The 15675-nt window shown below is 43.9% G+C and overlaps 1 protein-coding gene across 2 annotated transcripts in view; it reads left to right on the forward strand.

Annotated features, from left to right (window-relative positions):
- Positions 1–15675, forward strand: part of EPAS1 (endothelial PAS domain protein 1) — a 126094-nt gene that overhangs the window by 90465 nt on the left and 19954 nt on the right. For both annotated transcript variants that reach the window (XM_035111182.3, XM_035111181.3), the window contains one exon: positions 7504–7610. In XM_035111182.3, the coding sequence (XP_034967073.2) occupies positions 7504–7610 (107 nt within the window). The remainder of the gene's footprint in view (positions 1–7503; positions 7611–15675) is intronic.

Genomic DNA, 15675 nt, shown 5'->3' on the forward strand with positions numbered 1-15675 from the left:
TGAGAGAGAGCTTTAAACCAGTGTTTCGGTTTCTTTCATAGGGACATATCAGTGGCTTTATCCTTAGCTAACCCATATAGCCCAGGGACCCAGGTGGTGCTGTGGTTAAACCACTGAGCCTAGGGCTTGCTGATCAGAAGGTCGGCGGTTCGAATCCCTGTGACGGGGTGAGCTCCCGTTGCTTGGTCCCAGCTCCTGCCAACCTAGCAGTTTGAAAGCATGTCAAAATGCAAGTAGATAAATAGGAACCGCTACAGCGGGAAGGTAAACGGTGTTTCCATGTGCTGCTCTGGTTCTCCAGAAGCAGCTTTGTCATGCTGGCCACATGACCTGGAAGCTCTACGCCGGCTCCCTCGGCCAATAATGCGAGATGAGCGCGCAACCCCAGAGTTGGTCACGACTGGACCTAATGGTCAGGGGCCCCTTTACCTTTACCTTTAACCCATATAGCCCAGTACAGTGGAACCTCGGAAGTCAAATGGAATCTGTTCCGGAAGTCCGTTCGACTTCCAAGCTCTTGCAGCCAATCGGAAGCCGTGTCGGACATTCGGGTTCTAAAGAATGTCCGCAAACCGGAACACTCACTTCCGGGTTTGCGGCGTTTGGGAGCCAAACCATTCGACCCGCAAGGCATTCAAGGTACGACTGTATTGCGTAAAGTGTGGCATCCACAGTCTCAGATATAAATCTTCCCCATCCTCTGCTGCACCAAATCTTTCAACTTCTGCAAGAGGTGGGTTATTAGACTACATTGGGGTGGCAGAGAAATTCCTACCGGTACTTGTGCCCACTTGACCATTTGTTGTTGTTGTTTAGTCGTTTAGTCATGTCCGACTCTTCGTGACCCCATGGACCAGAGCACGCCAGGCACTCCTGTCTTCCACTGCCTCCCGCAGTTTGGTCAAACTCATGTTCCTAGCTTCGAGAACACTGTCCAACCATCTGGTCCTCTGTCGTCCCCTTCAGAGGACGAGATGGTTGGACAGTGTTCTCGAAGCTACGAACATGAGTTCGTAGATCAGTGGAATTGGCACAGCTACAGGTGCCACATAATACCCATTCTGCAATTGTAAATATCTGATCATATAGGGTGGCAGCGCCTGCACTTTGGAACTCTCTGCCGATTGAAACCGAGCAGGTGTCATCTCTGCATTCTTTCTGGCACCTGCTAAAGACATTCTTGATGATATAAACCTGCCCAGGCCATTAGAGGTAATTTTAAATCTACTTTCGCATCTTAACTTTTGCATGTCTTAAAGCAGGGTTGTGGATTTTTCTTTGATTTTTCTCGTTTTATCCTTCCGTAAACCAACTTTGAGGTTTTCTTTACAACCAAGCGGTGGTATATTTTTTTATGAAAAAACATGAAATAAATAAGTAAATTTGATTCTGTCCACATTTAAAGGTGAAGCTACTTAATGCTCACTTTCCGGAACAATACACAAACCGAAGTATAGTCATCCTTTGAAATTCACACATCTCCAAATTCTGCAATGCACTTCTCCAGAGTTGACAGACTCGCTTGTTCCTAGACTAGGCAGCCCATATTTAGCATACAGTTTGGCAGAGTTAGGTGATGCCTGCACACATGTACATTTTGAAGGTATACAGAAAGAGGGGGTAAACTTGATGCCGAGCTGCCATTTTTGATGGCAGTCCCGTGTTTACTGCCACGTATAGTTCCATTGCAAAACCAAATACCGTGGGACCTTGATTTACGAGCTCCTCGACATCCGACGTTTTTGACTTACAAGCGAAAAAAGTGGCCGCGCGCTTACGATTTTTTCGACATCCGAATGGAAAACCCGTTCGTGGCTAGATGCAGTTTCCTCGACTTACAAATTTTTAGATGCGGTTTCCTCGGCTTACGAATTTTTCCGTTTCCAATGCATTCCTATGGGAAACCGCTTTTCCTATGGGAAACTTGACTTTACAAGGTTTTCGACCTACGAGTGTGCATTCGGAACGTATTAAATTCGTAAGTCGAGGCCCCACTGTATAAACAGAGAGGCTTCTGGACAAAATGTCTAACGTGCTGCAATGCTAAAAACATATGGACCTCAATGCATAATTTCTGGTCTTATCTATGCCTGACACGCGTGCCACTTGAAAGGGACTTGGGCAAAGGGAGTGACATGACACTGGCCGGCCATTTAGCATCGCATCTGGTGCTTGGTGCCATCTGCAATTGGCTAATGCAATTTCCATGCCGGCAGTCTGCGTGCATTAAGGGTTTGGTTTTTTTTTATTCTGAACGTACTACAGGTTTGGAAACAAGCAGGATGCCCTGAAAGCTACCCACGAGGTGCTTTCTGCAGAGTGTTGCCGGCAGCTCAGAAAGCCGAAAATAAAACTCATTTCATGAATACAGGTTTCGGGAGTGGAGGAAAAAGAACCAAATGCATATTCCGCTTGTTATGTACTGAGCTGAATCCTAGAACAATAGGATTCAGAATCAGCAGTCTGATTGATCAGCATGAGCTACCCAATCCAACTCCAGGTGGAAGTGAATCCGCAACCTGATTGGCCTGTAGGAGCAGCCAATCAGGCTGCAGGCAGAAGTCAATCCACAACCTGATTGGCCCACAGTTGTAGCCCTGAAGTAGCCAATCACGCAAGGCCCATTGTGTAAATAATGTATATAAGCAGATGGTTTTGGGAAAAGAGCGATTCTTCTCTTCTTCTCCTTGATGACTATGAGCTGAATAAAGAGCATGAAATTCACTCTCGACTCCGAGTATATTTCACCGCTCTACAAAAATTGGCAGAGTCCTGTGTGTAATTAAGGTAGTTCTGCTAAAAGTTTGTGGGCATATGGATGGTTTATCCAGTTTTCAAAAGTAGCTGTTTTAAAAACCTTAATCCCTGGATAATATTTCAATCTCATATAGGTCAGGTTTCGAATTTCCCTGTTTTCCTCATTACCTGCTGTTTTAACAGAATAAACACTGTTCCCTTGACATTTAGCATCTAAATAGCTGTTTGCCGTGCTGCGTGCCTACCTCTTAGTAGGCCCCAGTGAAAAGGCAACAGAACACCTCTTTCCCTAATGCATGAGACCTTGTAATCCAAGATTACATCTGATCCAGCAGAACATGACATTTTCTCAGGACACATGTACCACAAGAGGTAATTCTGGGGTGTGAACTTTTTGAGGTTAATGTTGCATTGAGGAAGTTGGGCACAGATTGAAAGAAAAGTAATGGATTGAAACTGCGCTGGTTCAGCATGGCAGGGGCAGTCAGTAGTAAGTGCTTAATGCTGTATTTAAGTTGCAGAGAAAAATGAAGGAAGTTCAGCATTCCGCCTTGACACTTTCCTGTTCAAAATCTCAAAATCGGTGCAGTTATTCCAGTACTTTAGGATGCAGTTATCTTAGCCACCGGGATGCGGGTGGGGCTGGTGGGTTAAACCACAGAACCTAGGGCCTGCCAATCAGAAGGCTGGCGGTTCGAGTCCCCATGACGGGGTGAGCTCCCGTTGCTCGGTCCGTGCTCCTGCCCACCTAGCAGTTCGAAAGCACATCAAAGTCCAAGTAGATAAATAGGTACCACTCTGGCAGGAAGGTAAACGGTGTTTCCGTGCGCTGCTCTGGTTCACCAGAAGCGGCTTAGTCATGCTGGCCACATGACCCGGAAGCTGTACACCGGCTCCCTCGGCCAGTAAAGAGAGATGAGCGCCGCAACCCCAGAGTCGTCTGTGACTGGACCTAACGGTCAGGGGTCCCTTTACCTAGCCTAGCCACCTACTGCTTGGTTAGTACATCATCATCAGCAACTACTATTCTAGTCATTCTAGAATGGGTTTACCAATATAGTACACCCCTGATGCAGACTGATTTTATAGCTCTAACCACTTTTTACCTTTTCTGCTTTGTATTTCTTGTACACCACTTAGGGATGATTGTAGCTAAGTCTTATAGAAATCATTTATTATTTTATTAAGAGAATTTCATTTATAAATAGAGTGAGTAAAAAAGAAAGTGAGAATGGAAAAAGAAAAGAAATACTGTTACATTACCATGCATTAATATACTGTATTTTGTTATTATCCTAATTCCGATAAAATCGCCAGTAACCTAATATATTATGTGTAAACTCATTCCAAATACCATCGTATTTATCCAAAGAAAAAGTCTGCACCTATAAGCTGCTTAATTAAATCATTTAAATAAATAGAATACAATCTTTTCGTTGGTGCCAATGTGGGGGTTTTCTCCCATTGCTTCAGATGAGGGAAGTTCCTCAAGACCCATCAGTCACCTTCCCCTCGTTTAGCCAGCCAGTTGAGGCCGTTCCCTGCCAAGTTCCTCTCTGAAAAATAAGGGACCGGACAGAAATTAGCATACCGGAAGTAGCGCGGCAGCCATTTTGGAACTGGGCGGAGCATGCTCAGAAGTGACCAAAATGGCTGCTGCACCAGAAGTCGCACTGCAGCCATTTTGGAACTGGGCAGAGCAGCATCAAAAGTCACTTCTGAGCATGCTCTGCCCAGTTCCAAAATGGCCGCCGTGCCAGAATAAACTGGGAAAAACAAAAAAAAATTCCGTTTTTTTCGGCTGGGGACAGCTGGAAAAATTGGGGTTTCCCGGGGAAAACAGGAGACTTGGCAGCTATGATGCTGACAGCTTCTAGGAGCCACAGGTGATAGCTGAGCGAGGCCCAGAAGGAGCACAACGAGTCCCCCACCAGAGGTACTATCCCTCCCCTAGACTGTGGGGACAAAAGCAGTTAATGAAGACAGGGTTTGGGACTTCCTCCTGTCTCCCACTCATGGCGAACAGGCTTATGCTGAGCTAGACATATCTAGCTCAATGCTGCCTACACCAGCTTTCCTGAACCAGGTACCCTCCAGAAGTTCTGGACTCCATCTCCCATCAGCCCCAGCCAACATGGCCAAGGGTCAGGGATGGTGGGAGTTGAGGACCTAAATATCTTGAGAACACCTGGCTTGGGAATGTTGGCTTACACACTCTCTGTGGTTTCAAACAGGAGACCCTCTCAGCCTTGCACGGAGAGACCAAAGATTGGACCTGGGACCTTCTACATGCAAAGCTTATTCTCTACCATTGAGCTATGGTGCTGCCCTCCTAGTTTAAGCTGGGAAGGAGATCTGTGTTCTGTTTCAGTCTTCCGTCATCACAGATGTTAGCCCCCGAGATGTGCTCTCAGATAATGTAATGCATTACAACGCATTTGGGGGCTCTTCTGATAGACGGGAGTCTGATTTCTTTTTCTTTTTGCTGACGCACGTTCCAGCGTGCTCCGTGTCGTTTAAAACAACAACAACAACAACAACAACCTGCGTGAAATGTGTGTGGGGTAAAAGAGCCTTCGCAGAAGTCAGGATCCTTGTGAGAATACAGTGTTACCATCATTAGTGATAATGGCAATTACGTGCTTGCAGGCAGACGAGGCTGTGTGCTTGTTCTGAGGTTGTATTTCCTGGCTTTGTAAGGTTAGCGTCGACTGGGAGCAAAGTAGTTCAGAAGGTGGGGGCATGGTGTAGCCTTTTCATTCTGCCGTTGTTCTTAAATACGTCCTCCAGTTTCGTTCTACAGATAGCTAGGATATGGACTCTTGACTTCGATAGGATCAAAACTAGACAAAATGTGAAAATGAAACAACAACAAAAACTGTACAAAATATAGCAAGGACATCCTGAAAAGTGGAGGAGGAACAAAGGGGGGGGGAGGGCTTTGAATTTTAATAGCAATGTACATCAATCATTTTGATACAGTATACATGCTACAATAGAGTCTTTTCTCTAATTACCTCTGTACACAACTGAAGTTTTCGAAGCCAGATCTTCACAGTGGCATTTATTTGTAACCTGGTACTTGTTTGCACATTGCTGATGCGAGGAATGGAGCCACTGTGTGAAAATCTTTGCAGAATTTATGCTACGAAACATTATTGCATAAGTACAGCAGCTGGGGGAAAGCCATCATTTAACATCTTGCCTAGCATTTGTTTGTTTAATATCCGCTTTAGTAAAGGAAATACCAAAAGCAACGAGCTAACCCCTAACTATAAATTCCAATTTAGAGAGTCAAAAACTAAAGAAATGATGGAAGTCCAAAGAGGAGCAAGAGTCAAAAGTTAATTGGTTCCCTCCCCGCTCCATTTCAATCTGCTCTATCAACAGAAATCATTCAGAATCATGGGTTGCGGATAGCACAGTAGAGATACAACATTTCCTGGTGCCTTAACCATGGTTAAAAAGTTACAACCATTCTGTGAACTATGTGTTCCTTCTATCCTTGTTTGCAAATTCCTCTCTTCCTTATCTTTTTCAAGCTCATTCTGCTGTTTCATTATGTGTGCGCAAAATGCTAGCTTAGCAGGCTTGCCAAAGTTTGCAAACTCTGGTTAAAGCTAACCGTGGTTTAGAATGATGCAGCTGTCACATGGTGCCAGGGCTAACCTCAGCAGGTTAGCTCTCTAAACAGGGATTCCTGATTCCTTACCTGTGACTGGAGACCAGCCTCCCTTAGATCTTAAGGCATGATTTGCTAGCAAGTAACTGCTTGGAATTGGACATATCATTTGCTGATCAAATACAAAGCTACGCACTGATGTCGTCATTGTGTGGCACTACTCTGGCGCTTCGGGCATTTTGTGTTCCTGCTGCTAAGCTCAGCTTGTAAATATTGACAAATGATTATTAAACTCTACTGAGAAGCATCTGTCTTATACAAAACGTGTAGTAGAATTTTGGCCATTTTATACCTGCGTGTGTTTGTATTATTCAAAACCTGATATCTGGATCTATGGGGAAAGCATAAAAGTTATGCTTTGTGGTGTATGGTGATGCCTCATTCACACACACACACAGGTCAGCATTTGATGCTGCAGTCATCTGGCATTCACTACACATGCATGTTTATTTATTTTAGTGCAATAGTTAATGGGGACTTAACTGAAACTGTGTACTTTAGTAGAGGTAGTTACATTAAAACCTTGGACAGATATGCTTAGACAAATGTAAAAGCACCTGCAAATCCAGCAAAACAGAAAGTGGAGAGAGGTGGACCAGATATTTAAAGAGATGCTCAGCCCAGGTAGAAATCCTATCTAGATATGTCCATATTGTGGATTTGCCTCTGATGCAGTGAGAGAAAACTCTACAGCAGAGGATGCTGCTCTGGTATGTTCTTAATATTATGCTTTAGAGCAGCAATTGCCAAAACAACTACTTTTAGAGCTATCTTGTCACAGCCAAATGCACCACTCAGTAGGAATGTAAGAAGCTAGCCGATGCTAAATCAAGGCATAAAAGGGAGAGAAAGATGAAATCACAAAGCTGCGTGAAAGAAGGTTTATTTGTCCCTGTGAAGCTGAAGTACACTTCTTCAGGGCAATACCAATAAAAACTTGAAGGCTCAGATTTTCTTTAATTTGGGAAGGCACACTACTAAATGAAAAATGTTCGGAACCAAATATCTAATGAAAATGTTTGTTTGTTTGTTTGTTTGTTTGTTTGTTTGTTTGTTTCATGAAGGATCACTGAATTAGTTGGATACCATCCCGAGGAGCTGCTGGGCCGTTCTGCCTATGAATTCTACCATGCACTGGACTCTGAGAATATGACCAAAAGTCATCAGAACTGTGAGTCTCATTCCAAATCTGCATTTTCTCTTAGGAATGTGTGTTATTGAGCACATTGCAAAGATGTGAGGTTGCATTTGTTTTGCAGGAGCATGAGTTGTACGTTTATTTATTCAGTGGGCAACACAAATAATTGGTGCTAAGGACAAACTTGGGCTGCAGATCATGGTTAAGGGGTAGAGACCTTAGCCACAGACCCAGGGCTTCTCTCTTCAAGGGTGGGCGCTTATGCTTTAACGAAAAAGAATGCAAAGGAGGACAGTAGTTTGCATAAAATCTGCATATGCTAAATTTATATCTGTAGATGCAGAATTGGAAATAATTTTAAATCATCATTTAAATGGAAGTACGGTGCATCTCGCCATTGTGGGGAAGACTGAGATGATGAGGTGACCTGTGGGCCTGCTGTCGAGGTTTGCTGCTAAATTGATGGGAAACGTCAAGCCACCATTTTCTCTTCACAACTCTCCCTCCTTACAGTTCTTTACCTTTAAACCAGACAGCCCTTCAAACAGAGGACTGTCAAGTAGGACACGTGGCCACCCTAGTCTGTGTCATGAACTCTACTCATATTGATGCGGAGCAGATTCCAACATACAGTTAGCAGAGTAAAAACTAAAACACGTTGCAGGATTCCCCCAAAATAGACCAGAGGCAATTATATTTCATAAAGCAGAGCTTTACTGCTACTGAAGGCAAATGAGCATAACGGTCAGAAATCCAACACATTCAGGATTGGCACTGCCCATAAGAAATCCAGTTGCAGCAGACTTAACTTAAACTTGTAATAACTTATAATAAGACTAAGGTGTTAAGATACAGAACACTTCACTAGACAGAAAGAGAGACAGAGAGTGCAAACCAAGTGCTTCTGGCCTTACTATTATAGACAGCATGACCTTGACAGAAAAAGATAACAGAACCAGCTGTACTCAGTTTCTCTGAAGGAATAGCCCAAACATCACGAACCTTCTGCTTGTTTCTTTCGCACAGACAAGCTTCCAGAACCCTCTTGGATTAATTAGAATAGGAAAGATCTCTACACATGAGATCAATACTTTCTGTACTGTGGAATGCAAACCGACAGTCTCTGCACCACTGCAAAAGATTCCTTAGTTGGTGGTGGCATGTTGTTGCACTGGGAGAAGTTTGTGTGAGGAGCCAATCCACAGGGCAAGATGCTATACTTGAACGGCAATTTAATTACTAAGGATATGTTAATTCATTTGGTCATGTAGGTATTCTCACATGCATGCACTCGAGGATAGCAATTTATGCGTCTGATGAAGTAGGTCGTGGTTCACACACAAAAGTATGCTGCAATCGATCGTCCACAAAGGGTTTTCTTTTTTGCTGTTTGTTTCCTTCTGCTGGCTCAGGAAATACCTTGTGTGTGCTACCTTAAGCCCTTTAGATAAAGAATGAGGTGCAATCAATAATAAATGCTAGCAAGTAGCAGCCGAAAGGTACTTTCCCTTCCTGGGGTTCCTTTAGAATTTGGAGCTCCTTCCCAGCCAAAGAAGCATAGAGTAGCAAGAAAGGGTCAGGAAACAGGTGAGAGAGGAAGGCAGGTGAAGAACTGGGAAAAGGCTGTAGCTCAGTGACAGAGGGTATGTTTCGATGCAAAAGGTTCTGAGTTTGGTCCCTGGTGTCTCCACCAGGAGAAGCTCTTTTCTGAAGCCAGGAGAGCAGCAGCCACTGAATTAAATGAACTCATGGGCTCAGTATAAGACAGCTTCCTGTGTTCCTGTGAATTCAGCTGTGGGTGGCAGGCAGCCTGTCGGATCTTGAAGCCACCTTTTATTGACAGGTGTGGAGGAAAGTGATGGAGACCCCTGCAAAGAATGGCTAGATGGGAGGACTCTGGGATTTTCATGAGGCCCCATAAAGCACTGGCAGCTCCAGTTCTCAGTGAGGTCAGGATTGCCAACATTGCATGTGGCCATATTAAAATACTTGGTGTAACACACCCTAATCAGCAGAGATCCTCTTATTGCCTTCCTGCCATTACACTTCCATATTCAGAGCAACAAGTAAATTGAATGTACAGTATACACACATTCACTTACAAATCTCACAAACTGAGACAAAGTTGTAGGAGAGAATTTTACAGCAAGCGCCGGTCTAATTTCACTCCTGTTTCTTACCCCCTGTTTGCCCCCTTAGTTCCTTTTCTATTGTTTGCCACCGTAACATGCTGCACAATGCCTAAAAATAGATTTAATCGCTTTGTAGCTATGTATTGTCACCCTGCAGAATGGCCCAATGCCAGGGAGCCCATGTTCTGATTCCATGCAGTCATTTTCTTCTCTAACAACTTAACGCTAAAGAACAAGCCGGTTTTGGTAAGCTTGGCAGAGAATAGTCAGGACTTAGCTGTTTTCTACAAAAGATCTAGTGTGGTGGCTACATGACATCTCTTGGAAAAGGAATTCTAAGTCAGCTTTTTTCACTCATCTGTTCTAATTATCCTCCCCATCTCCAGCAAGAAACGAAATCTGTAACTCTTGAAGTGTTCACATGAAGAAAGCCAGACTATTCTGGGTATTCCTGGAACATGAATTCTCTTTATCACAACTTGCACAGCATTGGGGAAGGAGTGCAGAGTTAGCCTAACTATTTTTGAGCCTTAGCCTGCAGTTCTTCTAGAATTACCATAGATTGTATTTCTGTTGCAGATTTTCCTTCATTCGAGTAATGTCCAGCAACTCTCACCTTAAGAGTTTCGTACTTTAGCCTCAAACAATAGGATATCTTCTCCAGTTCCACTTCCCAAGTTACCAAAGTTTACATTCCCCTAATAGCCTAGTCCTTTCGTTTTGATATGAGCAAAGGAGAAGACCCCATGTTTGCAAGGTTGTTTTCCTTTAAATCTCAGGAGTGGCACATAGTTCCTGTGAAAAGCCTGAGGAACATTTCTTGTGGGGATTATCTACCAGTATTCCCAGGAACATGCATAAGTCTCTTCAATCTAGAGCAGGGGTGGGCAACCTAATGCCTGTGGGCCGGATGCGGCCCAATCGCCTTCTCAGTCCGGCCCACGGACGGTCTGGGAATCAGCGGGTTTTTCCATGAGTAGAATGTGTCCTTTTACAGTGGCCCCTCGACTTACGAATTACTCGACATCCGAAGATTTACGAACGGGGAAAACGGCCGCACGCTTACGAATTTTTCTGCATCCGAACGGAAACCGTTGCTGGTTTTAAATGCAATTTCCTCGACTTACGAATTTTAAATGCGGTTTCCTCAACTTACGGATTTTTCTGAATAATTTTTTTTCCTATGGGAAATCGCTTTTCGACTTATGAACCTTTCAACCTACGAATGTGCATTTGGAACGGATTAAGTTCGTAAGTCGAGGGACCACTGTATTTAAAATGCATTTCTGGGTTATTTGTGGGGCCTGCCTAGTGTTTTTACATGAGTAGAGTATGTGCTTTTATTTAAAATGCATTTCTGGGTTATTTGTGGGGCATAGGAATTCGTTCTTTTTTTTCAAAATGTAATCCGGCCCACCACATGGTCTGAGGGACGGTGGACTGGCTCACAGCTGAAAAAGGTTGCTGACCCCTGATCTAGAGTTTCCTTTTGGGGGAATCTGACATGCTGTTTTTGAGCTGGCCTCTGTTCCTATCCCACATGGCCCTGGTAACTGCTGTGGGATCATCTGCTGGTGGAGAAGAGGCTGGAATGTGCTCTCACATATGAATGGAGGCTCCTCACCCTGTAAACACAACATACAGTTCCTACTCCAAAGGGCAGGGACCCAGGTGGCGCTGTGGGCTAAACCACTGAGCCTAGGGCTTGCTGATCAGAAGGTCGGCGGTTCGAATCCCTGTGACGGGGTGAGCTCCTGTTGCTCGGTCCCAGCTCCTGCCAACCTAGCAGTTCGAAAGCACGTCAAAATGCAAGTAGATAAATAGGAACCGCTACAGCGGGAAGGTAAACGGCGTTTCCATGTGCTGCTCTGGTTCGCCAGAAGCGGCTTTGTCATGCTGGCCACATGACCTGGAAGCTATATGCTGGCTCCCTCGGCCAATAATGCGAGATGAGTGTGCAACCCCAGAGTCGGTCACGACTGAACCTAATCATCAGGGGTCCCTTTACCTTTACCGTTACTCCAAAGGGCAATGGATTTAAAGGAATGTCCACAGGCTCATGTTCCTCATTACAGCAAAGCAGTGCCATCTAGCTAAGACAGCACAACTCCAAGGAAGGAGCAATTTCTATAAGCGAATTCTGAGTAAACTTTTTCCCTTCAAAGGGGATTTAAATTCTTTGAGCTACTGCTAATTATGATCAGAATAAATGAATAGATTGTTTTCCAAATGTGCCTTGCTCTTTTTTTTCTTTGCAATTTTGCTATTAGGGTCCAGGTTTTTCTAATAGTTTGGCATTGTTTGCAAGGAGTGGGAAAGAGGGAAGAGTGTAGAGAAGGGGTCAGCAAGGTTTATCTTGCCTGGGCCAGATCGGTCCCGCAGAGATCCCTCCGTGGGCTGGATCACACGCCCACCTGCGATTTTCAGCACCTGCGCCTGCGCAGATGCAATTTTCGGCACTGCAGAAGCGAGTCCCCTTGCCACGTTGCGCCGGTTTAGCGCAGTGCACGAGCGGGTGGCTCGGTTTGGGGGCCGGTCAAGCGACCTCCGTGGCCTTAGGCTGGTGACCCCTGGTGTAGAGAGACTGAGGTTTAATAATAATAATAATAATAATAATAATAATAATAATAATAAATTTTTATACCCTGCCCTCCCTAGTCAAAACTGGGCTCAGGGCGGCTAAAACCAATAAAATTACAATAAGTCATAAAAGAAAAGAAAACGATTAATTAAAATACAGATTAAAATACAATATTAAAATTTAAAATGCAGCCTCATTTTAAGTAGTCCATAAATCCAAACCATGAGGGAGGAAAACACAGGGGTCAGGCTGAATCCAACCCAAAGGCCAGGCGGAACAGCTCTGTCTTGCAGGCCCTGCGGAAAGATGACAAATCCCGCAAGGCCCTGGTCTCCTGTGAGAGAGCATTCCACCAAGTTGGGGCCAATCCTGAAAAGGCCCTGGCCCTAGTTGAGGCCAATCTGGGCACCTTATGGCTCGGGATCTCCAGAATATTGTTGTTTGTGGACCTTAAGGTCCTCCGCGGGGCATACCAGGAGAGGTGGGTGGCAGGTACAGAAGTCTGGAAATAGTTGTCATGGGGACGGGGGAAGGACAATGGGGAAGGTCTCTTGCCTCGTGTGAAACTATGCATCCAATAAAATAATCCAAAGTAGTTTAGATGGATTTGAAGAGGGATATTAGACAAGTTCAAGAATGAAAGGTCCATCAGTTGCTATTAACCATTATGGCTATACGGAATCTACAAAGGCCACTAAATGCTAATTGATGGGAGGGGACAATAGGAATAGAAGACTATTTCCCTTGCCCCCTCCTTGTGGGCTTCTCCAGGGTATGTGGTTGGCTGCTATAGTAGCTAACAGCAAGAGGGAAAGACACATGCATGCAAACACAAAGGTGTTTCAAATATCAAAGGTGATATTACCAAGGGTACATCCTTGTACGAGCAGATTTTTTTTCTATTATTGAGTTTACCATTATGTACAATTCGCCAAGTTCAATGGGATTCAGTCCCAGGTAAATGTCTGAAGATCTGCAACCTTTAAACCTTTTATGTGTAGTATGTTTAAAAATCGTTTTCTCTCCACCACCCTTACAAAGTGGCTCTTGAAGTACTTTACAGGTGGGAAATCAATGCAGAGAGAGAGAGAGAGAGAGAGAGAGAGAGAGAGAGAGAGAGAGAGAGAGAGAGAGAGAGAGAGAGAGAGAGATTTGTTTGAGGCCAACATTGTATGTCCATGGACAAGCTGGTAACTAGCACAGAAACTCTAAAAACAATGGAAATTCAATCCTAAACATAAAATGCAAGCTGTTCATATTATTATTGCTATACCCCATAGAAAGACTATAATCCTCCATCAATGGGGAAATAATAAAATGATTGTTCACAAGGATGAGGGGGGAAAGTGTACAAATTAATGAAAATATTTACATTGCCCATAAACTACACAGCCCTCTGCCAAGTTAGAGCTTGCTTCAAGTTTGCAGTCCTGTATTATTGTCTTGCGATGGGGTAATGGCATTGTTCTGAAATAAGCTACAGCGTTGTTTGCGTTCTTGGCTTCAAATATAAAAAATTCTATACACTCCAAGAGACTTAATTGGTAGTCATCAGAGGCGATAATGGGTTTAATTCGGCAGAGTTGGCATAGATCACACCCTGCAACCTATGGAGCAGGGAAGAGAGAGAGAGAAAAGGCAACAAAGTCTTTGTTTTGTTGCATAACGTGCCCTGAGAGTGCGCTGCAGAACTATACCAAGAGATTAATTATATTCCATCATTAATATTTTAGAATGATTTGGATCTGTTCCTGTTCCCACTGAATCTTGCCATTCATCTCAATGCAGGGCCAGTTGAAAATCTTTAGTAAACTGTTTAACCAATGTGTTTCTTTGTAGTCTTTAAACTGTTCAAAATAACAGCATCTTTTATTTATTTTGTGCATTTAACAAAACATATATGCTGCTTTGTTCCTAAAATAATAATAATATTGAAGCAATTTAAATAAAGCATTTAAAAACCTTAAAATATTCAAAAGATGGTGGGGATCAACAGTTGCTAAAAAAGCCTGGATGGACTTGCCTAAACAAAACTGTTTAAAACAGGCACTGAAAAGGGCACGGTGAAGTTGCATGCCTGATGTCAATAAGCAGGGAGTTCCAAAGTTCAGGTCCTGCAATACTAAAACATGGATGTTTCTTTAAGTGAAGGGCAAAGGAAGGAAATCCATTGACAAATAAAGCCTCCAAATTATAATTAAATGTGGGGACTTACTTTCAGGCATGTGGAAGTCTCTGTTCCTTTTTCTTGCTGCTCTGCTTTCTTGTCAGAGAAGACAGGTGAAGAGGCAAGGAGGAGGAACTGGGGCAAGAGGCTCCAGGGATTGACAATGGGCCCCTACTAGCATGTGATCCTCAGCAAGTGCCTAATGATGCTGGCCCCTGATGCTGGGGGACAACTAGGGATGCTGGAAACAAAAATGCAAATAGGAGTGGAAAATGCCAACATTCACTTATTTGTCCCATGTCCATGCAGAGATGAACCCATTGAATATGATCTGCAATCGATACACAATTGATTTCGTTTCCCTGCCTCATCTGCATTGCATTGGATTCTCATTGAAATGAATAGGATGGAATAAGGGAATTGACAATGTAATGTATGTCAGTATAGTGTCCAGGTCAAGGGAAGTAATAATACCCCTCTATTCTGCCTCGGTGAGACCACACCTGTGTCCAGTTCTGGGCACCACAATATAAGAAGGATATGGACAAGCTGTAAGGTGTGCAGAGGAGGGTGGCCAAGATATAAAGGGTCTGGAAACCAAGCCTTATAAGGAACATTCGAGGGAGTTGGGTGTGTTTAGCCTGGAAAAGAGGAGATGAGAGGAGATATGATAGCCATCTTCAAATATCTAAAGGGCTGTGGAGCAAGCTTGTTTTCTCCTGCTCTGGAGAGTAGAACTCAAACCAATGGCTTTAAGTTACAAGAATGGAGCTTCCGACTAAACATCAGGAAGAGCCATTTGACAGTAAGTGCCATTTGACAGTGGAACGGTCTCGCTCGGGAGGCTGTGGACTCTCCTGGCTTGGAGGTTTTTAAGCAGAGGTTGGATGGCCATCTGTCTTGGATGCTTTAGCTGTGATTCCTGCATTGTGGGGGTTTGGAATAGATGAGCCGGTGGGGGGTGTTCCTTCTAAATCTACAGTTTTGTGAAAGCTTTCTAGGGTTGTTACTGGGTGATACACTGGGTGGCTTTTTTGTATGTTGCATTAAAATGTTAACATCCTATATGAAAATGTTCTCCCCCGCCCCACGGTATAATGTATACCACAGTACAAATGTAAGTACAGACAGAGGGCCTTCTCAGTAGTGGCACCCACCCTGTGGAATGCCCTCCTACCAGATGTCAAAGAAATAAACAACTATCTGACTTTTAGAAGG

Source organism: Zootoca vivipara, chromosome 3 (assembly GCF_965207765.1).
Source record: "Zootoca vivipara chromosome 3, rZooViv2.hap1.1, whole genome shotgun sequence".
Taxonomy (NCBI): domain Eukaryota; kingdom Metazoa; phylum Chordata; class Lepidosauria; order Squamata; family Lacertidae; genus Zootoca; species Zootoca vivipara.